Below are 24,046 nucleotides of genomic sequence, written 5' to 3'. Positions count from 1 at the left end.
GTAACAATATAAGACAATGCACTCCACCATGATGGAACAGATAAATCTGTTACATCAACTGTTGGCAGTCTTTGGGGGTGTGCAGCATGTCTGATCTGTCAACAGTAGGGGGCAGTGTTACATCATAGATTACAAATGAATATGAATATACAGGTTTTTTGCAATGACTAATTCAAAACGCAGGTAAACTTACTTGTTTATCTTCGCCTGGACAATAATTGAAATAAACTGAAGAAACAGGGCAGAGAGAAATTGAAAGCATCACTGTGTTATTGACGCAGGAGCTGATCAGATTCTCTGGAATAAGAAAAAAGAGGTGCAGACTGCCTGATGTACAAACATCTTATACACTCATATCCCACCAGTTACCCGGAATTTAACATAATGTATAATTAATCTTAGTTTTGTATTACTCACCAAAGCAACTGCAGTTAGTGTACATGTGTTGGCTGTGGCACAGAGGGTAGATCAGCTTTCCCACTAATTGTAAAGTTAGAGGTTCAATCCTCAGTTCCTTCTGCCCACATGCCAATGTGTGCTTAGACGAGACACTGAACCACATGTTGCTCCTAATAGCAGGCGAGCACCCTCTATGCCTCATATGTGTGTGAATTGGAGGCAAATTGTACAGCACTTTGAGATGACTGAGGTGCTCTGTTATCCACTCCTGTCCTCAACTCAACCTCAGCTGCATGCAGTTTCCACTCTCCATGGTACTTCAGATGAAACCATTGCATTTTTTTTTTAAAGGGATTCGTTGTCAAAAATAAGTTCCACCGATGACCCAAGGTTTCTGACAAAATGATTATGCCGGTTTCTGATGACAACACTCCTCCAACCAGACTGAGATCAGGATATTCATTTCAGTCTCACCTGCAAGCAGTCATTAAGAGTTTTTTGTTTTTTTTATCTGCATGGTGTGACTCAACCACATCAGAAAGAGGTGTATGAAGAAAAAGTGGTTGGAGCTGGAAGAGTAGGGATCGATGAGAAACTGCATGTAATAGGATAGGTTTAAGGAGAGGAGGAAAAAAGAGGACAGTGAGGTGCAGGGAACAGACAAAACATCAGATTTCAGGCTGGACCTCGAAAAAGCAGTGCAGAGGTAAAATGCGGAAAAAAGATCAGCTGTAGATGAGCAGTCCAGGGTTTTACTTTGGTGCTGGAATGGGAGCTATGGCAGGACAGGAGGAGTAAAAGGAGAGTCAGATTGAACTTTTAGTACTGAATCATCACCTTTTGTGGATCCCTGAGGGACAAACACAAGGACAGCCACCCATTCAACCCATTCACTGAGAGGTCTATTCTGTGCTGGTAATAAAGACAGCAGGTTTTAATTCAGCCTGCACGTTAGCCACTGACTGATTGGCTGACGTGAATTGTCTCCTGTTCAGTCGTCTCTATTCATCTATCACTCTCTGTCTGCCTCCTTATCTCTGTGCATCTTTTTTCTTCACTCAGTATGCAACCTTGTTTTAGGATCCCGTGGCTAAAGCTCCCCAGCTCTTTCTGAGGGGTCATTGGTGAGTCTCAGCCACAGTATGAATGCCCCCCACCACCACTCCACCCCTCCTGCAACTAAAGACATCCTGTTTTTCCTCCAGTGAAACTACACTTGGCCTCACTATCCCCTGGTGCATTTTTTTCCCCCTGTGGTTTCCTTTTGAGAAAGTTGTGTAACTCCAAGGAAAAGATAGATGGCTGGTGCAGCACAGAGGTGACACATTTCATCACACTTCTCTAAAAATCGATAAATATACTTCTCCTTATGAAAGTAAAATGATCACACAAACTCCACTTGTAGGGTGCATGACAGACATTTTTCTGTCTGTACTGGTTTTACAAATTCAAAAGTTAGTTATTCATCATGCACTGTAGGAACACAGAGGCTCTTTTCAGCAGCCCACCTTTGACTGTCTGTCTGCTGAACAGCGTTGCTCTGTACTGCAAGAAGTGTAAAACAACCGCTGCTCACATATATCACTGCTTACAGTGTATCTAGCATATTTCAGAAGGCAGACAGCGCAGAAAAGGAACATATTCAAATTGTACCAAACATTTTGTTAAAGACATGATGTTTATTGTGTTGAAGGTGAGAATATCACAGCTCTACTACTGAACTAGTACTGAAACCAGAATATAAATAAAACAGCAAAGTAAAGAGGATTACAAAATCTTCACGAGCCACGATTACATGTCCAGTATACATTGCATTAATGTCAACCAAAAATAGTACTTTATTTCAGGGTGGTCTGTGTCCTCCGGTCAAGTGCTGTTTTACTGTTTGCCACATCATGTGATTCACCTTCCATATCTTCTGCACTCATTTCTATTAACGTGCAATAAATATGTATTTGTTAGAACTCATACTGGGAAACAAACATGGTGACTTTGGTGATGTACCTCCCTAGCTGAGCTCGTCTCTCCAGCTCACTCATCTCCACTTCTGCCTCCAGGGTGGCAGGGCCCTGCACGGGGCTCGCCAGCATCAGCTGGCCTGTCAGACGGTCCGAACGTTGGACTGTGAAGTGGCGGCGAGCTTGCCTTCCCCCAAGCAGGGAGAAGCGAAGTGTGTCACCTATTGGACGCAATGCTGAGACTCTGAACATGAGGCGAGGAGCCGACAGGTTGGACACAACAGCCAGGTAATGGTAGGAGAAGGAGTTCGGGGCCTGAGAACATGCCTTGTTGTCCACAGGACAGGGGTTACGTTCACAACGCCTGGAAAATAATACGTGGAAACTGAGAAAGATGAAGCTAAAAGAGTTCATCCAAATGTGAGGATGGAATCAAAGAAATTATACTGTCATTGTGTTTTTGGGGGGCAAAGACTTCATTCCCATATTTAATTGCATCTAAAATAAAACGTCATTGTTATTTGTGAAATGGGTTGTGCACTGGAAAATTTAAATTATATTAAGGATAAAACTCACATAGGTGACGTCTTGACATATGTTGCATTTGGGATTTTGGGGCAGTCCGGGCGAACACATTGGAAACCACCGTATGTATTAATACACATCTGGTCCTTTGTGCAGTTGTTCTGTCTAGTGGCACACTCATCAATATCTGTGAGAGAAAAAAAGGACAGAGATACATTCATTTAAACAAAAGTATTAAGTTGGGACATCAGTCAAACTGTATGAGAACTGAATTCTCGGCTCATTTCTAGGGAACTGGAACGGATGCCATTATAGAAAAAACCCAACAAACAGAGGCTCCTTCATGTTTTTTATATTTAGGATCACCCAGAGACGAGGTTATTTAATGTGTATAGTATTGGAGGTATTGGTATCCAACATAAATGACACAAAGCTGTCATTCTGTCTTGTCATATTACAGAAAGTATCATGGGTAGTACTTTGAGTAATGCTGAGTACAGATTTAGGAAATAAACAAAAGTAAAGTGCACCTTTACAGCTGCGTCCGTCGCGGGTCGCGTTATATCCAGCAGGACAGGAACAGCGATAGCCTCCAGGGGTGTTAACACAAGCATGTAAACACAGCTTCCCAGCCTGTCCATTATGAAACAGCTCACATTCATCTATATCTGAAATGCATAACACACACACAGTTAATATCCCATGCAGAAACAAAATATGTTGTAATTTCTAGTGTAGGTTTGATTCAGGGAGAATAGTGAGTGCACCAGTGCAGGTGTTGCTGTCTCTGCCAGAGATGGTGTATCCTGGCTCACAGGTGCAGTGGGTGGTCCCCTGCACTATAGTGCACCGTGATGGACGAACAAAGGGTCCAGTGGTGGCAGCTGGTAAGGTGGAAGCAGCGGCGGTGGCTGGGGAGGTGGCAACAGAGGTGTTTGTCATGGTGACAAAGACTAAATGAGGAAGTCAGAGTAGAGAGAACAACAGTGTTGGTCAGCAAATGTTTTTATAGCCTATTTTCAGTGCTGTAGCTCTGTATCTATCCCAGGCTTAAGCAATGTTCATTCATTCAACAGACAATATGTGACAGACAGTTGAGGTGCTGAGTCACAACTGCCAGTGTCAAGTGAGACTCAACAGGAGGAGTGGGTTGTATCAGAGACAGCAACACTGATACAGATAGTGTAGATAGAGTGGGTTGCACCCTAATTGTAGCATTGGTGGTTCAGTTCCCCGGTTCTTCCTGTCCGCATGCTGAAGTGTCCCTGGGTAAGACACTGACCTTACATGGCAGTTCTGTCGCCATTGGTGTGTGAATGTGTATGTGAAAAGATGAATTAGAAACTCTGTAAAACGCTTTGTCAACTGGTATTGTAAAAAAGCACAGAGTGCAGATTATTTACTTTGACAGGGCCGAGAAGTTTCTTTTTTTCAGTCCTGAGAGCTTTAACTGAAAGTGCAGATATTTTCTCAAAACCTCGTTTCCACATTATCTTGTGAAAATTCAATGACAGTATGCCTAGGATTCATGTAATGGGTTGTTTTATTGTTGTTTTTCTTTTTGCATTTCTGTGTTTATATTGATTTCTTAGAGTAAAAATGTTGGTGTCACCTTTACTCTTTGATAACAAGTAGCACGTGATGTGATGTACTGTTCATTAAACTGTCTTTTTCTGCCAGAACTGGACTTATAAATCAGTTGCAGCAATGCAAACTTCGTGCAGATATATCATGTAAGTGTATTTGATAAGGAACAATAGCAAGAAAATGTCAGTGCAGATATAATTTGTTCGGGGTAATTTAAACAGTTCATTTTTCACCTAGAAAAACAACATATCGCTTTCAAAGTTCTTTACAAAACAAATTAAACTGATCCTTATCGAAAATGTTTCTGGATATCATGTTTTAATGTAATGAATGACTTTCAGCTGATATATTATTATCGGACATTATTAGAACTTTAAAATTCTCAGTAAACTAACACATTGTATGTTAGCTTGGAAACACTGAATAGGTGGTAAATATAAAATGGACTGGGCTTCAGAGATTAACTTCACCATCCAAATCAGGCAGTAGACCACTTCCACTCAACCAGCACTGTCTGGGGCTTCAGGCTGGAACCTAATAAGACCCACTCTGTGGTATGTAGCACTGGTTTGTATTTGCAAACCAAACCACTGGCCAGTGTAAACTCCTTCACTAGACTAGAAGAGTTTGGATACTAGCCTATAAAAATGTGATGTCGTAAATACTTGCTTGTTATATACTATGTAGATCCTGTCATTAACATTAATATATTTTTGTATTTCTTCTGGCCCAAAGCCAAAGTGTCTGAGCTTGTCTTTACAATTTGTGAACTGCTGTAAGATGCTGATGTAAAACTACATCTCTAGCGTATGTGTGTGGTCTGAGTTTGTGGTGTCTTGTACTTACATGTTAGCACAGGGCTTTGACAGGTAGCTCCAGCCCAACCTTTGGTACAGACACAAGAAAACTGGTTCACCTCATCCACACACGTCCCACCATTCAGGCAGGGAGAGGACGCACACTCATTGATGTCTGAGGGAAACAGACAGAAAGGAGGTCACACAGGAGGACTGCAGTGCTACGTTTGAACCCTACCAGATATATGAGGACATGTGCAACTTAATAACTCTGATGCTTAAACCTCAGAGAACATGACATCATGACATGGGGATGTATTGGAGAGAAATATGAGGAAATAATGGAGCAAAGACTTCATGTTAGGTGTAGCTAAAGTGGAGGTGAGGCCATATCCTGATCAAACTGCCTTTGCCTTTGACAGCCAGCTGTCAGAGCACATAGAGGTTGGAATATCGCATGTCCCAGCATTCAAAGCTCTCTGGACAACGACCAAAGTACATAAAAAAGAAACATGATCATGGATCACATATGAAATGTATCTCTACATAGAAAAATGCTGGTGACATGCGAAATGCACAAAAAGGGGAATGACAGGAGAAAGCAGGAGATGGAGAGGTTACAAAGAGGACGATGACAGGGTTGTAAAAGTGATCAGTGGGTTAGATAACAGGATGAGTGATGGTCAGGGAGAATAGGTGGAGGGACACTGGTGGGAAGAGGAAGAGGAGGAGGAGGAGGAGGAGGCAATGGAGGAAATGACCAGTGAGGCCAGGCAGCAGAAGATTGGTCCCTCACCTCGGCAGGTGGTCTGCTGGCCGCTCCAGGTCAGGCTTTCCTGACAAACCCTGCTCTCTGATCCCACAAGCTCATAACCAAGATCACACAAGAAGTGCACCTCGTGGCCTACACTGTGTGACTTGCCAAGTTTCCTCCCATTGATGAGTGCGTCCAGTTTTGGGCAGGTACCTGGTACAAACATTGATGGGGATTTAAAAAAAAAGCCCAATAGCAGATATTTTGACATAGTTGGGAAAAAAAAAGGGGTTCTTAGGGTTTTCTTACTGTTGGTGGCTTTTGTGGTCTGTTTCCCTGCGTTGCTCTGCAGTAAATTGATTTTCTTCTTCAGGTTGCGTAGACTCTGCAAGTAGGCGGCTTCATGGGCAGACAGAAGCTTCTGGACCTGCTTTAGGGAGCCTTGTATTTCCTGCCGAGAAGGACAGTCCTGCAACAAAACATTATTGTTGTTCAGAGGTGTAATTTACAGACAATATCTAAAAAAATCTTTATGAAACAAAGAGCGCCAAGTTACAGTGTTGGAAACAAACAAATTCTGTTTCTTAATGTTGCATCTATCCCCAAAAGATTACAAAGCCTTGGGAGGATGCTATGGACTTACAGGACTTTGAAAACTATTCTTAAATTTTCTGATATTGGAATATTGTCTTTGCTAATTTGACAAATACATAAAAGCTGTTCGTCTGGCCCAGATATAATGCGTAGAGCCCTGAGTCTAGGCTGCCTATTGGGATACCTATATGGATGATTAATTTGAACCAGACCCAGAACACGTAAACAATTAACAGCTTGCTAAAGAAAAGCACTTAGAGATATGTGCATTGCAGAGGCAGTGGTGTTCATATGAGGGAGTAACTGCTGCAGGAATTAGAGTATATTTAGTCACTCCTCCTCTTGCTACCTTCCTAGAACCTGTAACTCAGTCAGAAACACAGACTCAGTCTGTGTGCAACACAGAGTTTTCTTGTGATGTGGTTTTAGGTGTGACCTTCTGCAGCAGCTTGAAATCTTCTTTACACAAAGTTATGTAACTTACATGAGTCATTTTAGGAGAGGGAATATTATCAACAGCTGTATAGCTTGCATTATGGGTAATTACTTGCTGAGTTTGGGGTCAATCAGTCGGTTACGCCCTCAGCATAAACATCACCTCCTTTTCTATTGGCTGGAAGGTTGAGGGAGTGGCACGGACTTGTTTTTTGCTCATGCCCTTTCCTTTGTTACTTTCATTCATTCAACAGCGTCGTTCTCCACCTGCACTGTCCTCTCATGCATGTTTTCAGACAAACAATTAGTGTTTTCATCCAGCAAGAGTTATGTAAAAAGGGTCAATATTTGTTGAAAACACCTTTCTTATTTAGACCGAACTGGGGTTTGGAAAAACTTCAGTCATTTGGGGGTGGTGGTGGTGGCTGGTGTTTATAGTGTAGTTGTCAAAGAGCTCTTTCTGCCTGTGCAAGGCAACATTTCACATGGCTTCATGTTAACAGGGTGATGTTACCACAGTGTGTAGGAGTCTTGCAGTGCTGAAGCTCAAAACTACAGCACATTTCTATTTAATCTAACCAGATTTATAACTTTGGAAAAACAAAATGCACTTATACATTACACGCAAACATGTACAAGACATGAACCATCACGTTCACATTCTCATGGACATCTAGAAACACATAAACACAAACAAATACACACATGCACAGGCAGACATGCATGCAAAGGCCAAAAGAGAGTCATTCACAGACAGATGCAGCTTCTTGGAAATGTTTAGCAAGTTTGCAGTAAAGTACAGCATAGATACTGTGAGTGAATTCAGTGACTGGAGCTTCTGGGAGGTTGTTGCTGAAGTTTGCATGCAAAGTATGAGGTGACTCAAAGTTTGCTCTGTCAAAATATGTTGCCTGTAACTCCAAGTGAGGAAATTCACAGCATGACCTCTTGTGTTCTTTACAGGAGAGACAGGATTTAGGTGGGTGTACCTTTTAAGCCATACATGACCATTATTAGAAGAATTTTGTAATTGATTACTTTACACTTAGATGAAACTTATTAAACTAAGCCAAGGCACCCTGCTGTGACTATAATTCATTTGCTCCTAACAACATTGTGTTGCACACCTTCTTACCTGTCCAAAAGTAGGAGGAAGCGAACAGACACACAGCAAGCTGACGACAATCACAGCAGATGGAAACATGTTTCCACCAATGCAAATCCAATGCCCAGTGGATAGTCAGTCCTCAAATGTATTAAAAGTTGCAAAGCAGTGTGAACTTTGAGTTGGCAGTCCTCAGAATGACTACAGGGACTCCAGGTAAGAGAAAGACCACAGTTGGAAGTGGAAAAGCTGCTACTGCTAAACGGTGCTGAATGCTGGTTTTTCAGGAGCCAATCAGAGAAAGAGACCTGAAGAAAAATGTGACCACTTTATTATCCCAACACTTCATTTGCAGTGCACTTCTGTCTCCGGTCAAGGCAGCCCGGTGATGGAGAGAATCCACAGAGAAGCTGTGCCCTCTGCAGGAATATATGCATGCGTGCATTCCTATACTATACGCTAATAGGGCTGAACAAAATCAACATAAATCACTCTCAGGTTAAAAGCAGATCAAAGAATCCCACTAGCTCTCTTTAACTTCAGCACTCCCTGAAGCTGACACTTCACAGGTGAGTTATGCAGCTAAACTAAGTACACATATATAACAGATGATTGATTATTTTTCTTACACCTGTCTGTTTGGTGTAACAAGGATTTGGAATACAGTAAAACTGCATGTTTTTGTGGGCAGTCGCTTCTGTGAATTGAGAACTTTTGATTCGGTAGTGAAGCTGCATGTGTCCTGGATGACGATACCTACAAACTAAGTAATGCATTGGTCTCAAATTACCTTGTGAATCTCACTCCGGAAGATATTTATATCATCTGTGTCTTCTTTTCAACTGTTGGCTGTGGAGAAATTAAAAACTACAGTGATTCTGCAAACAAAATGGTCTTTGTAGGAAATCTGATCATTTAAAGGAAAATGTAGAGGTGTGCTGGAGAGAAAACACGTTTTCTATAGATGGTCTTTTGTCTTCAGTGTGTTCAGCCAACACCACAGCAGTCTGCAGTTCAAAGTGTAATGTGTGTTGAGGAGAGCATACGATCTTGAGTGCTGCTTTGAGCTCAAGCAGGAAGGAGCTACAGTGGCTCCTTTGATTGTTGGATCTACATGAGAGAAATCATGTTAGTGGGTGGATGTGTCTGACTGAGCCCAGAACAGACTGTCAGCTGTCACATGGCTCAACGGGGTCAGACAGTCTCTTAAAGATGCAGCAAAATCAAAGAGATACGATACCTGGACAGCCTGGGGACTGAATCCTCAGGATGAGGAGAGAAATGACTGTGAGTCTATTGTGTCGCTGTGCAGTCCTCCCCAGACACTGAATCACCCCACAGTGTGCACATCATGATTCATGCTTCCTGGACTGAGTCCATAAAGAAACATCTAAACAGGCTCTCAGACAGCTCCATCCTGTACCCTTCCACACTAAGCCCTATCTGTTTTTTTTTTTTTGTGCCTCTTTCTTTCTTATGAGTTCTACCACCTCGTGTTCTCCTTTATTAACACCCAAAAGATTATATCCTGCAGCTCAGCCTGTACATAACTCAGAAATAAATCTCCGGTGATTCATGTGAACGATAGACATGAGTCCCTCAAAAGCAACTTCCCATCAATAAGAATGATGACCAGTCATGAAGAGCCCCTCCATCAGTTGTTTCAGCACTCCTTTTGTCATTCAGGTTGGGGGATTATAGTAGAGGTGATTCAGCCACAGTTCCTTTCATCACACCTGCTGTCAGTGGTGGAAATTAGGCAAACTAAATAAGTACAATTTTGGGATACTTTTAATTAATTTTCACTTTATAGTACAGTACTATAATCCATCACATTTTAAACACGAGAAGACACAGGAACATTAATTTTACAACTTTTGTTTTGTGGACCATGATTTAACTCACTTCATACAATCGTTTTAATATTGAATTGTTGTAGATTCAATTAAAATGGTAAATTAGCTCAACCTCAACTAATTACAACATTAAACAGCTGCTTACATTATAATGCACAATTAATAGTAATCCAATAATGATAATCCTGTAATGATATGCGTACAAACACAAAAAAAAAAAAAAATTGACAAAGTTTAATTTATTCCTAAAGTCAAGGTATGCAAAAACAAAACTGCTTCAAGAAAAGCATAACAATATGCAATAAGGTGATTCAAATGTCTTGTTAAAGATATGGCAAACTTAAGCCTGCTGTTCCTCTTGCAGACTTGTTTGCACCCACCATAAAAAGTTCAGAGCTTTTTAAATTTGTAGACAGGGCAACATATTATATTGCTTTTCAAACAACATAAAAATCGGTGATTATAGGAATAATAGTTTATGGATATATCAAAACGATAGGAACACTCGACGTCGGGTCGACGGTCCTTGCAGGGATTGTAAACTCAATTTTGAGGGACGACATGTGCTTTGCGCTTCAGGCCGAGGTGAAAGCGCTTGAGCGGTTGAAGAAAAAAGAGGGAGGAGAAGAGGAGAGGAGGAGACAGGGTAAGTGAGCGCAAGTGGCCACTGTTGTAGAAGACGCTTCAGGAGTTCACTATGAGCTCTGTATCAGCTTCCCGGTGTTTGGATCTGTGCGTCGTTTTGTTCCTGCTGCCCCCGTTTACCTCCGCGAACCGGATTATGGCAGAGATACCGGACCTCCAGAGTTCCCTCACCGTCACCGGTAAAACAAGTAAACCACACTTTTAAAATTTGTGCACGAGTCAGGTGGCCACGAGGGACAGCATTCTAGTGCAGGATAATCCTCATCATTTTGCACACTTTTTTTCTTGGCAAAATGTACATAACAAGGGAGCCTAAGTAAGTATTTGACAATGCAGGTTTTTTTTTTTTGGTTTTTTTTTTAAAAAGCACGTTTTATCCTCATGCTGGCAGCCAGATGGCAATCATTTAAGCTGCAGACTCAAGAGGGTTTATCAAGCTGCCCACATTCATGTGGCAAAGTCCATCTGTAGCTGCCTGCTGTGCTACATAATTGTGGGTTTACCTGAACAATTCTTCATTTAGATGCTGTTTTGCCAACCACATGGCACACTTACCCATTACTAGGGAGCTGACGCCTATGCTCTTTAACTTTTTGATCAAATGTGTTCAAGTAACTTTTTGTAAAATATGTGAACACTGTGCCAACAGATCAAGTCCAGAATGTGGTCATATTTATCCACACGTCCATACATGAGTAATTTAAGGACGCCAGGTCCACTTAAAAGGCCTATAATGTATTCAGCATGCTAAGAGTGTAAAGTCAGGTGAATACTTTATTTATCTACCCTTATCTATAGACAGTAAGGCTATGATAAATCATTTTATAACATAGTAATCTACATACACAAGGCCATATTAATGTTTATTAACATACAGCATCTTCACCAAATATAATGACATGTTTTATATATATACAGTGCCAGTTTAATAGGCACACCTAGTGAAAACTAAAGCAGTCTAATACACAGTCCTGCACTAAATCCCCCTTCATGATCTGTAAAATGTTCAGTTTATGTTTGGAACAGTTTGAGAGAGGTGTTGATTCAACAGTATGATCACTGTAGTTTGTGGTGCCTTTAAACTGCATTAAATTAAACACAAATGTGTTTATATAATTTAGCCTGGTCTCACCAGTGAAATGGAGTGGTAAAAATAATAGGAACATGTATCAGTACAACACAATATAATTAATCAGCACAACCAGCTGCAGCCTCCGTAATGAGCGCACAGTTGAATCAACAGCTCTGTAACTGCAAACTGAATATTACAACCTTTGTGAAGCTAACTTTTATTGCAGGTCTGGTGCTTTAGACTACATTAGATTTAGCTCAGTGTCCCTAATAAACTGGTAAATGTGGTTTGGGTTTTCACAGTAGAAAACTTTGTAAAAATATTGCTCTATAAAGCTGTACTTCAAACTTTCACCCTGTCTCTTGCTGACATACACTCAAACATCCCGCCAATACATTTGCATGCTGTTGCCACAGCGACAGCAGCATAGTAAATGAGCGTTTGTGTTTTGTTGCAGGGCTCGGGGTGAAGGAGCATTCACAGATTGTTGCCCAGCACAATAGACTGCGCAGCAGGGTCAAACCTATGGCAGCGAACATGGAAAAAATGGTTTGTGGCCCTTATTGTGTGTCTTCTGTGCATATTTGATTGGTGCTTTTGCTAAATGTGAGTTTAACATTATCCTTTTGTTCACAATCATGGTTCATGTTTCACGAACCTGATAGTCATACCAAAGTTTAGTCTACCTGTGCAACCCACTGTTTTCTAAATTACCAGTTGGTTACTACTGAATCTCTCCCTTCAGTAGCAAACTTAACCAATATGTTTTTGCACTCAAACAAGTTTGCCGCTTCCATTACAATATTATTGTAAGTCGCTTTGGATAAAAGCGTCAGCTAAATGAAATGTAATGTAATGTAATTGCAAGATCCAGAGAAAACCAGTGATGATGATGATGATGATGATATTGTGAGTCGTACTGATCGGACATGAGTAAGGATGTCAGAAGCTGATGATGTGAATGACAGCAAAGTCCAGAGCTGTTTCACTGATTTTTTTTTTTGTTCCTTTTCAAAAGTGAAACGACGAAACAAAGACATGAATAACAAAGGTTTTTGGTTGAGCTGTCTCCCTCTGCAGTCTGGATATTGTCAGCAGTGTGAAATAGTATGTCGGTGAATCGTTTGTTCTGCTCTGCTGCTGCCTGAGCGATAGTGTCAACCATTAGAATGAAGCCCAAATCAATTAGAGTCCTGTGAGGGTCAAATGACATCAATTAATCTTATTTTTGACGAATAAGACGAAAATTAATTTGTTTTGTTAATGATCAACACAGTTAGAATCCTGAGATCTATGTATACATGTGAAAAAACAGAGTCGTTACTGAATGTCCAGCAATTCTTGATATTAAATATCGACTCAGGTTTTCCAAATATCATTAACTGCTAAACAGCAGAGCTAAATTGTCTGCCTATCTTACTCCATCTATTGCTTTGCCATACAGTACTTTTCTGCACAACTGTCTTGTCTGCATGTGATTGTGACCAAGACGTAATGACGGATTATGAAACTCACAATGCATTAGATACCCTCTGGGCCTAATATGAGATTTGTGCTCGGACAAACTGTCACTTTGTCATAGATTACATCCTTAAAACCACCCATTGCCCCTTTTCTTCGACTGCTCTCCAGCCTCAGAGAACTGTTCTCAACTGATAAGGCAGTAATGAGAAAAAGAGGATGTGGATAATCATGCTGCATTCACAACTCTGGTATTACAGGTAATTTCCCCGTGAAAACCCTCAAGAGGAATCTTTGCCGAGCTGAAGAGGCATATTAAAGAGCTTTACTGATAAACGTTAAAAGGCTCAAGGCCTCAGCTGTGTTTGTGAAGATCTGAATGAGGGTTGGGTTTTTTTTCCACTCAGGAATGAACCAGTAAGCATTGTGGTGAGATTGTGTTGAAGTGATTATTATATAGTCCTTTAGGCTTTGCTTCAGGATGAGATAAAATACCAATGTTTCAAGAATGAATGAGGCTCCTCCTTTTCTCATCCAGCATCCTGTCGGCAGGTTTTCTTTGAGCTCTTTAGACTAAAAAGTTTTATGAGGTCGTACCATCGCTCACAGAGATAGAAATTAAAGTTTAGTATTCACTTCTGATATGGAAATCATGACCTCTATTTGTAAGATTTGATCTCACTAATGTCTCTTAAAACATCTCGAATCCCCGACACCTCGTCTTAATGTAGTTAAGTGTGGAAGTGTAAAACATTAGAGGGAAATACGCTGCCTCATTAATTTAACTAATACAACATGCATTGATATAGCAGCTGTTCAAAGGAAGCAGAAGAGAGTACAAACACACATCGTTCATTCTCCTGGTGAGACGTTCATATAGCGCAGTTGATACGACATGACGTGCTTTCAAATTAAATATCTCAGAGTGAAATATCGCCTGGTGACCTCACACCCCTCTGGTGGCATCAGAGACTTTAGCTGGCTGCCATCAGAGAGCACAGGGTACAGTTACCTTGAGGGGCCTCAGTCTTTTTACGCCCCACGTTAGTGTCATACCCACGACATGATGTCTGTCTTCAAAACTCTGTCAGTTGTTGGAGAGACATTAGATTACTTGGGTGTTACTTCTTTACTAGACTGCACAGACTTGAATGTCACAAGAAGGACAGGCACAGAAATACAAGCAGAAAGCAGGACTGAAGATAAGAAAAAGGTTGTGGATGCTTTTCTTCTTTGACTTAAGTCAGATTTGTAACTAAACCCTGCAACTCAAAACCAGGTGCCTGCTTGTAGGTTTAGGAGTGCCTCACTTCAGAGAGACAGTCAAGAAGACACAACATGAGATTAAGACACCTCCAGTTACCTGGTGCCACACACTCAGACAAAACTATTTCATTCACTCGATCTGCAAATCTGCAACTCTCCTCATGTCGTTGCCTGTCCTTGTAGTGAAGGCACTTGTAGAGTGATATGTGGAAACCTGTTGTTTATTTGAATCGCCATCTGAAGTGTTTATACCAGTTTGGAACACAATGAATATCAGTCTGTGTTTGTTTGCCCTGTCATGGACTGTCAGCCTGCCTGAAGTGGCTCGCTGCCTTTTGCATCCTACAATTGGCTCTGACGATTACGAGCATCTAAAGAAAATCACTCCTACACGATTAGGAACGATCCTCATGTCAAAGAGGTTTTTATTTTCATCCAGTCTTATATCAGTATCTACAAAGCACAATGACTGATTTTATTTCCTTTTGCTAAATATTGATGTAGTTTCTGATTACAATTAAATGTCTTCAGATTTCCTTCAGTTGAAGACAAACAAATATGTTCAGGACATTTGCTAGAGAAGTCTGAAAGACCCAAAGCACATGACCTTTGATGAGAACGCCTGTCAACTTCCACTATTAATGGTCAAGTCTGCCAGAAGTGTACATTATAAATACCATATGAGATAAACTGCCATTGAACTGGACCCTAATGCTGATAGCGGAGGAGTTTGACACTTAATTTTCTCAAACTTAAACAGTTTATTCAGAAGACAGATAAGAGCTTCTGCTCAGTTGTAAGTTTCTGTCAGAGAAGGCCAGAGAAAACCAATGTTAAAAATGAAAACCATGTATGTTTCTAAATAATGATAATGTCTTTATCCACAGGAGTGGAATGAGAAGTTGGCTATCCATGCAAAGGAGAGGGCTGCATTGTGTCCCACAGAGCCTTCCCTTCAGCCCTCCTCATCTTTCAGTCATCTCGGCTGGAACACACACCTTTCTGTTCACGGCGTCATCTCGTTCTCTGACATCATCGACTCCTGGTTTGAGGAGGGAAACGATTTTCTCTACCTGAGTGGGCGGTGTAGAGAGAATGCCACGTGTCAACACTACACACAGGTACGGAGACGGTACAAATCATATTTACATGTTTACATGGAGTCTTACACATATAAAAACGTACTTATACTAATGTTGTCTCCCTAAACCTTCTGTTGTTGTGTAGCTGGTCTGGGCTACTTCAAGTCAAGTGGGCTGTGCCAGCCAGCGGTGTCTGAGAAATGGAGACCTCTGTGAGACGTTTGTCTGCGCGTATTACCCGGGGTAACAAACACCTTTTTTTCTCCAAAAATGAGAACGTTATATCTATCTGAGAAAAGTATAAACAGCAGGTGCATGGTCCATTTTAGACTAAATGCAAACAGACAGTTTCACCTGCCCTCGAGTCAGATTGTGTGTCTGTCAGTGTTCTGCAGTGTATCTTTGTGTTGCTGCAGGGGTAACTGGGAGGTGAATGGTCGACTGGTGACGCCCTATAAGTCGGGGCTGTCCTGCTCTCTGTGCACCTCCTCCATGTCTGGCTGTTTTAGACTGTGGGACCATGTAGGTGGACTTTGTGGTAAGACCGAACACACACACATACACATACACACACACACACACACACACACACACACACACAAACACACACACACACACACACACACTGTACAGTTGTTTTGTTTTAAAAAGTCCGATGTAGTATTTCCAGATGTTCATTTTTCAGCCTTCATGTTTGTGTTTGTTATCAGAGATTCCAAAGAACCCCTGTCGTATGAGTTGCGGTCAACACGGCCATCTTAACATCTCATCCTGCAAATGCAAGTGTGACGTAGGGTTCACCGGACGCTTCTGCCAGGGTACAAGTCATCAAGTGTCAATACTGCATATATGGCCATCAATCCCCATTAAACTGGTTCGATTTTGTGTATCTGAATATACAACGAGAAAAAAAAAAGACTTCACTGAGCTAATGTCTGTTTTTCAGTTCGGTGCAGTGTGCAGTGCGTACACGGTCATTTCAGAGAGGAAGAATGCTCTTGCTTGTGTGATGTTGGCTATGGTGGTGCTGAGTGTGCAGGTAAGTGCTTTAATATATGCCTCTTTGTCCTTTCATATACCCTAGCAAGTCCAACTCTGCAGATTGGCCTCAATCTTCAATATACAGAATACACAGACACACACTTAATGAGGAAGTCAATCTGGTTGCTGCTTCATCCTTAATGGATGCAAGTTTAATGACGTGGTAAAAGCACTCAACCTGACTCGTTTAAGGTTTCATTAAAGACCAATTGTGCAGATATGAAATTTACACAATATATCAATTGGAAGAGGCACAGTTTGAAACCTTTAATTAGTCAGTTTACATTGTTTCATGCATTCATATCTTCTACAAATTATTGAGTTGATATACGTTTTTTCCATTCAGAGTCTCAAACATTAATCTGCAAATTTCATCCGTGCTTTCAACTGAAAAGATTTAAAAGATTATATATTTTTTTAAAGTCTGTTCCTTCAACTTGGGCCAAAATGGATGGCGAGTATCAATATTCTTAGATTTTTCTGGCGGCTCTTGTCCCAACAGAGAAGGTGCAGTTTCCCTTCCACAGCTGTGATGTGATGATAGACGGAACCTGCTTCATGGTGTCGTCAGAAGCAGACACCTACTACGGAGCCAAAAGTCACTGTCAGGTGAGAGACAGGTGTGTGTTCCCCACTGAGCGAGTGGGACAACCTCTACAACCATAGGGCATTGTATTAACATCATCATTCAGAGACTTTCCCTGCTCTCACTATGCACTTTTCCTTGTTTCAAAACCAACAGGAACTGGGGGGGATTCTAGCTCAAATCCACAGTCAGAAGGTTCAGGACATCCTGGCATTTTATATGAGTCAGCTGGAGACGAGCAATGAGGTCGCCAATGCTGACTTTGAAACACGGAACTTCTGGATCGGTATAATCTTTAACGCGGTCATAAATAGCATAATGATCTCTGACAGTGAATAACACTACCAGATTACGTTGGTGTTGTTTAGACCAGACTTACTTCTCGGTGGAGGAAATGGAGATGGTGCATGGATAAAACAGCAATGTCTTTCCTCCACAGGTTTGACATATAAGCCTCCGAAAGACTTGTTTCGCTGGGACACAGGAGAGATCCCTAATTTCAGCAGCTTTGCCTTTGGGCAACCTGACAACCAAGGGTAAGAATCACATTTAGTAACACTGATTAGCTACTGCAGAGTGCTACATAAACAGAAACAGCTGACTCCAATGAACCGAAACAAACAAATAGAAAATTAAAAAAAAAAACACTTCCCCTGAAAGACAGAAAATGTCACTGTATGAGTTTCAGAATTTTCTTTCCACTTTTCGCCTGAAATATGTGAGTCTCAGATTACTGCAAATAAAGTATTTGTTTTCATCTTTAAATTAAATACAGTTTTAAACTAACTGACAAGGAAGCGTCAGTGATGTTGGTTGACATGCATCCTCCACTATGACCACCAGATGTCTCTCTATTTCTGTCTGTGTCTCCATCTATCTATATACTTCTCCTCTCCCACACTCTTTGTGTTTCCAATACATCTCACTGAGGCAACAGTGAATTGAATCACAATGTTTAGTTTATACCGTCGACACAGCCACAGTAAAGGTTTGTTTCCATCCCAGCTACTGTAAAAAATGTGTCTGCTGGTCGACATGCATAAAGCAGAAGTACTGCTTTAGACCAACACATTGTCTGAAAACCTTTTAGAATTGTATTTCTTCATCCAAAATTTCCAATCAGGTCGGTACCTTTCAGTAAACTCTCCATGCTGGTCAAACTCTACATGTGCTGTAACTCAGCTTCTCTTTCTCTGTCCAGTTTTGGGAACTGCGTAGAGCTGCAGGCATTAAGTGCTTTCAACTGGAATGACCAGCGCTGTAAAACACGGAACAGATACATTTGCCAGCATGGTAAGGCTCCTTCAGGGAGAGGCTGAATGAAAGTGTGGACGGGTTGAAGGTGAAGTTCTCTTTTACACAACGGGCCTCCATGTCTCATCGAGAGGACTTTCCTGCTTTGGGCAGTTGTGCTAACCACTGAGTGCTACTACACAAATCTGATGTTGAGAACATGAAATATGTTCTGACTTTGTCTGTAGAGATTTGGGCACAAAACATTTTGTTTTAGAACACCTGTGTCTCTTTCCTATGAAATTCATACACATTTTGAGTTAGAACTGTTTTCCGGCTATCTTTTATTGTCCTGATTTGTAAGACATTTTCTAACAGTGGTTTTGAAAAGTGCTTTATAATGAGTTTTTTATTTGGCTGCTTCTCATCAACTAAAGCAGCATGTTCACAGTTGACCTGCAAGGGAGACTGGCTTGTCCTCTTATGTTTGGCATTATACTATTTGTCCAGCAGCAGTTGCTTTGAAGCAGAAAAGAACCAGATTTTGGGCTTCATGGTGAAACACATCTATTTCCACAAAGCCCCCATAGGACTAATACAACGGGACTCAGTACATCAACCTATTCTTTTGTAATTGATACCTTTTGGACATTTTTTAACCTTTACATGAGATGACAGTAAAGATTTTACTGTGATATTCCAGTTAATGGTCGAAATGTTATCCCCTAAGCCACGTGGTACAAGGGATCCCTTCACATTACAAAGAGCGATTTGATTCCATGTTTAATATAAAACTATCACTACATGCAGCTCTATAATGTTTTGTATTTGTTTGGGTAGTAAAATTACTGTTTTCTCTTTTTTTAAGTGTTAAAGCTGACGGCTGTTTGGAATTTAAATTGTCAGTCCCTCCACCTGCTGTGACCTACTCTGTCCAGGCAATTAGTGTTAGCTATTTCACAGCCTCTGTCACTGGTAACTGCTGCAGGGTGAAGTGTAAAATGTTAATCCAGTGTGTCCCGTAATGATGTGAAAACAACACTGAAATTGCCATGTGATCCTGCCCACACATTTAAACATGCTTCTCACTCTAAATCAATGGCACTCAGTGCCCGCCATCAAGAGCCTGTGAGCAATCAATATACGTCAGCTCCACAAAGGGCCACAGTGTTTAGAAACACACATACCACTTACATTGATTGTGAGGAATGAGATGGTGGCAGATGCTTAGTTTTGCCCACTTAAGTGTGTCCTTTCAAGTGTCTGGTGTGTAATCAGGTATTGATCACTCGTAGCTGAATGAGGATCTACTCTCAATGTTTTCAACGTTACTAAGACGTCATTTTTATAACCTGCTTTTTGAAGACCTCTCCCTCTTTGTAGGTTGTGTAGAACATGTGTAGATCATGATCATGAGAGGGCTTGATTATTGTATTGAATCAGTGGTACTTACTGCTGCAGTAGTATGAAGATCTAATTGATGTGAATATTCTTCTCAAGTCAATGATTCTCTCACCTTCCTCTCAAAATAAAAGCAGAATTTCACTGATGCAACAAAAAACTCAAGTGCATAAATTCACCTAATTATAAGTGCACAGAGCCCTGCAGCCCATCACACTAATTTCCAGCCATCGTTCCTGTGTTGTGTTAATTGGTAATAAAATGATAAGTGGATATAAGACAGCCTCAGGCAGACACTAACCTATGTTTCTCCAGAGCACTGTCTCTGCATGTGTGTGTGTGTGTGTGTGTGTGTGTGTGTGTGTGTGTGTGTGTGTGTGTGTGTGTGTGTGTGTGTGTGTGTGTGTGTGTGTGTGTGTGTGTGTGTGTATTTCCATATGCATGAAAAGGAATCCACAGTTTTAGTCTTTAATGTCACGTTAACAGTTTCTTCAGTCATCAGTTGAAGGATAATTGGTGATTTTTGACTCGAGCCCCATTTTCTCACACAATTCATTGTTTCTTTTATTACAGTGTGCTTGTGCTCAAAATGCTACATTTCCTACATTTTTGCAGATCTCTAATGTTTATATATATATATATGTGTACTTCACAGCTGCTCGGCACATTGCCCAGTGGGAAGATGGCAGGTGACCTGGATTCCTCCAAGGGGTTAATAGGTTGCATGCTGGTTGGGACGATGACCACTGCTGTTGTTGTAGGTTTTGTCAGTCATTGTACATGGATCAATATAGTGTAGATGTACTGTATATACTGTACATGTTTTAACGTTGAATGTAAATTTTGTATAATTAAATAGTTGTATGCTACTTAGAAATTTAGCTGTTTATTCTTCGCATATATCTTCAGAATGAACCGTTAATAAATAGAATAAAAAAGCCCTGACATTTTCTGCCATCCAGCACTGCTCTTTCTTCTTATATTTTCTCCATCCTTGTGTGCCCTGGAAATTGATTTGAAAAGGATGTTTGAGCTCTGTTAATATTGCTTGCTGGAAGGAAGAAAAAAAAAAAGGGAAGACCTTTTATTATGTTTATTTATTATATTATGATGGAGAATTCCATTGCAACCACAACATTTATCCAAGAAGAGTTTAATAATATATATTCAGATTTGTTGTATGTTCTGTACATGTTAAAGTAACAGTGCCCGATGGTGCACACTACATGATGAATGTAGATGTCTTTTTTTTTTTTTTTTTTTAAATCTATTTGTTATTAGTTTATCAGAGTTTTTCAGAATAGTTACTGTATACAATTGTATTGTTCATTCTTATTTTTCTTAAAAGTAAAAGGTATTTTTTTATACTCTTTGTTTTTAGTCATGCTCGTGGTCAGTTGTTGTCAATTGATCCACCACTTTGGTTCAGGCTAAAAATATCACCAAAATGGATTCTTATGTAATTTTGACTCAAATGATTCATTATTTCAAGAAAATATGCCTACATTCGATTTTGGTGAGCCCCTGACTTCTAGCGCCACCATGAGGTGCCACACATGATAAATCCAATGAGTTTTCCTCGAGCTCCACTATGAGGTTCTCATTTGAATTTGGTCCATTTATTTCATGATGAAAATTGTAACAACTTTAGTGTTACTATAATTTCTTCCCTAACACCTGGCAGTTTTCTTCACTGTGATTATAGTCTGGAAACCCTGTTCGCATTAACGTTCACTCACCTACTCTGAATTGTGGACCAATCATTGACCAGTGGGATGATGTTGAGGTTGAGCATTTTTTTTCTAAATGTAGTTGCAGCGGTGGTGAAGTTTTGGCGCATACCTATTGGTTACATCTACTCCAATAGTTTCAACATTAACCTGAGGTCTACGCCCAGTAGGATACAACGACTGCAAACGATTCACTGTGGAGCACATCCAGGCCCATATATTCACGCAGTGAATTTTGTTTGGTAACACCAGGCTATCAGGCACCTCCATCAAGTCAAAATTCTAATTTGTTAAGTAATTCAGGACCAATGTGGTTTATGACCACATAACTGGAGAACTAATAATATTTCCATGGGCTTCAGCTGTACGTTATGTTTGGAAATAATTGGCAAATGTTAGAGCCATTCGCCCAACTATTTGACACTGAGCCAGAGTAACTTTCTGAGAATGCAAAAGTAGAGTGAACTTCAGTCACTCTAATATTGGTCTGACTGACTGACAATATTAATTTGTCCATAAAATAATCATGTGAGAAGGAAAACCTGGAAAAATAAGATGGAGGGGGATGTATATTTAAAGAATAGACAGCAGATGAGAGCAGTTATGGCAGGAAATGGGATTCAAATGGGGTTGCATGTGAATTATTTCTTGGAAAGGATGCGTTATGTCACCTGTGCCATCTGCAAAATAGATGGCAGAGCACGAGACCAGATAGACACCAGAGAGACAGAAAACAGCTTCATTTATCTCTCTGATTCCCTACAGTGTAATAATGAGAAGAATCTGACAATAATGTTGGATTTAAATGTTTGATTCAAGAAACATCACAAGTATATTAAATTAATTCCCAGACTATGAAAATAATTACAGAACATGAGGCCGTCGTACTTGTATTCACTCACAACAGCAAATTGTCTGCAGCATATCTAGTTTTTTCTTGCTGGATTCACATCCTTGTCCAGATTATCAGGTAATTTTTTATTCAGCACCTTTAATTGCAACAAAGCTTCTGTTGCAGTGACGCCCTCATCAGGATTATGACTATTATATAAATGTTTTTTGTTTTTTTTAAGAATTAAAATTATGTTGTTTATGTCATTGATTATAGAAGCACATGCTTACAAATAGAAATTACTGTGATATCTCAGCTATTTAAAAGAACAGGCAGATTTGTCGCGGTGCTCAGTGAGTCCCTGTTGCTGATTTGCTCACAGTGCTCAGTAACACTGTGCATAGAGGCCCCTGACTGAAATCACCGACCCAATAGCACAGGGTGGGAAGTTAAAACTGTAAAATAGAGTATATACTAGTACAAGAGACTAGTTTTTAGACAGAGTACTAAATCTAAAGGAAGATGCCAGGGTTCAAACCTTATACTTTAACCAAACAGATACCGACTGTTACTTTTACACATCACAGGAATTTTCTGTATGTAGATGTGTGTGTGGTTGCATCTGCAGTTTGGTGTGTGTGGTTTAAATGTGGATCAGGTCAGTGTTTAACAGTGATTCCAAGGTCTAACACCAAGCTGCCCTCTTAATGCACAGAGGACGAAGCTGCTGGATGGTAGATGATGATAGGCTCGGAAGAAAGAGAAGGACAAAGGCTGCAGATAATGGTGTCAGACCATCATGCAGCACTGCAGTGAAATGGTGCAAATGGACAAAACAGGGCCATGATCACAAGGTTAAACAGTTCTAATTGTGTACCTTGTGTGCCTTCACATGATGCATAGAGAAATAGCTTCTTCAAGCATCTCTTTGACTCACACTGACCTCAGAGCCTCAGTCTTCTCACTGTAATACCTATACATAAAGCTGCAACAAGGACATTAAGAGGTTACAGAGCTGCTGATGGGTGTCATCGGTTCAGTGCAGAAATGTGCCGTCACATCCATGTCAAGGAAAATATAACATGAATATAGCGTAATGCTTTGCCATTTAGTGTGTCATTGAGCGGCATGTGCACAACATTTTTGCTGATTCCTGCCAATGACAGCTGACCTAAACAGAGTGCGAGTCCTGAATGTGTTTGTGTCTGTCGGGGAGTGTGCCCTGAATGTGTGACTCTTTGCCACATTCGCGTTGCTGGCGCAGCTTCCTGCTGGTCTCATGGTGCCCCCTGATAAGCTGGAGCTGCAGAGGGTTTCAGAATGGCGCTAGTGGCGGTGGAATTAGCTTCCATTGTCATGATAATGACAGTGATACTCTTGCCCCTTCCAACTCAGACCCACCATTGTATGGAAACAGGAATGCAATTTCACCTTCAGCAGCAACCGACAGTCCTCTATGAGAGTGAAAGGTCCCTAAATGACTCTCCATTCAGGCGAGGCTGAGGGGCCAGCAGCCAATTAAAGTTGGAGCAGCAGAACAGTGCCATCCCGAAGACCTAAGGCTGTCTCTAAACACACACATTAAGCAATAGCAATACACACTCACACACACACACACACACACACACACACACACACACACACAATCCCCTCAACAATTTTTTTCCTTACAGACCTAAATTCTTTC

At 40.8% G+C, this 24,046-nt stretch overlaps 2 protein-coding genes across 2 annotated transcripts; one reads left to right on the top strand and one right to left on the bottom strand.

The window, feature by feature from the left end:
• Window positions 1-2,083: 2,083 nt before the first annotated feature.
• LOC138213394 (fibulin-7) lies at window positions 2,084-7,107 on the bottom strand. Its single transcript, XM_069174461.1, has 8 exons — window positions 7,099-7,107; window positions 6,330-6,489; window positions 6,063-6,233; window positions 5,316-5,441; window positions 3,650-3,835; window positions 3,413-3,550; window positions 2,934-3,069; window positions 2,084-2,721 (listed from the first exon to the last, which is right to left on the bottom strand). The coding sequence occupies exons 1-8, from the start codon at window positions 7,105-7,107 to the stop codon at window positions 2,358-2,360; spliced, it is 1,290 nt and encodes a 429-aa protein (XP_069030562.1). The 3' UTR covers window positions 2,084-2,357.
• A 3,667-nt stretch (window positions 7,108-10,774) lies between these two features.
• Window positions 10,775-20,653, top strand: LOC138213194 (C-type lectin domain family 18 member A-like). The gene is made up of 12 exons (XM_069174124.1): window positions 10,775-10,834; window positions 12,185-12,276; window positions 15,342-15,575; window positions 15,682-15,779; window positions 15,953-16,074; window positions 16,247-16,354; window positions 16,483-16,575; window positions 17,080-17,186; window positions 17,320-17,449; window positions 17,603-17,699; window positions 18,365-18,456; window positions 20,453-20,653. Exons 1-12 carry the CDS (start codon window positions 10,792-10,794, stop codon window positions 20,488-20,490), a joined length of 1,254 nt encoding a protein of 417 aa, XP_069030225.1. The 5' UTR covers window positions 10,775-10,791; the 3' UTR covers window positions 20,491-20,653.
• The last annotated feature ends 3,393 nt before the right edge of the window (window positions 20,654-24,046 follow it).

This window comes from Embiotoca jacksoni, unplaced genomic scaffold (genome assembly GCF_022577435.1).
Source record: "Embiotoca jacksoni isolate LCO1_2020_lvr unplaced genomic scaffold, fEmbJac1.0.p SCAF_6, whole genome shotgun sequence".
NCBI lineage: Eukaryota > Metazoa > Chordata > Actinopteri > Embiotocidae > Embiotoca > Embiotoca jacksoni.
Note: the sequence above shows the minus strand (reverse complement) of the source record. Positions and strands in the feature narration are given on the sequence as shown.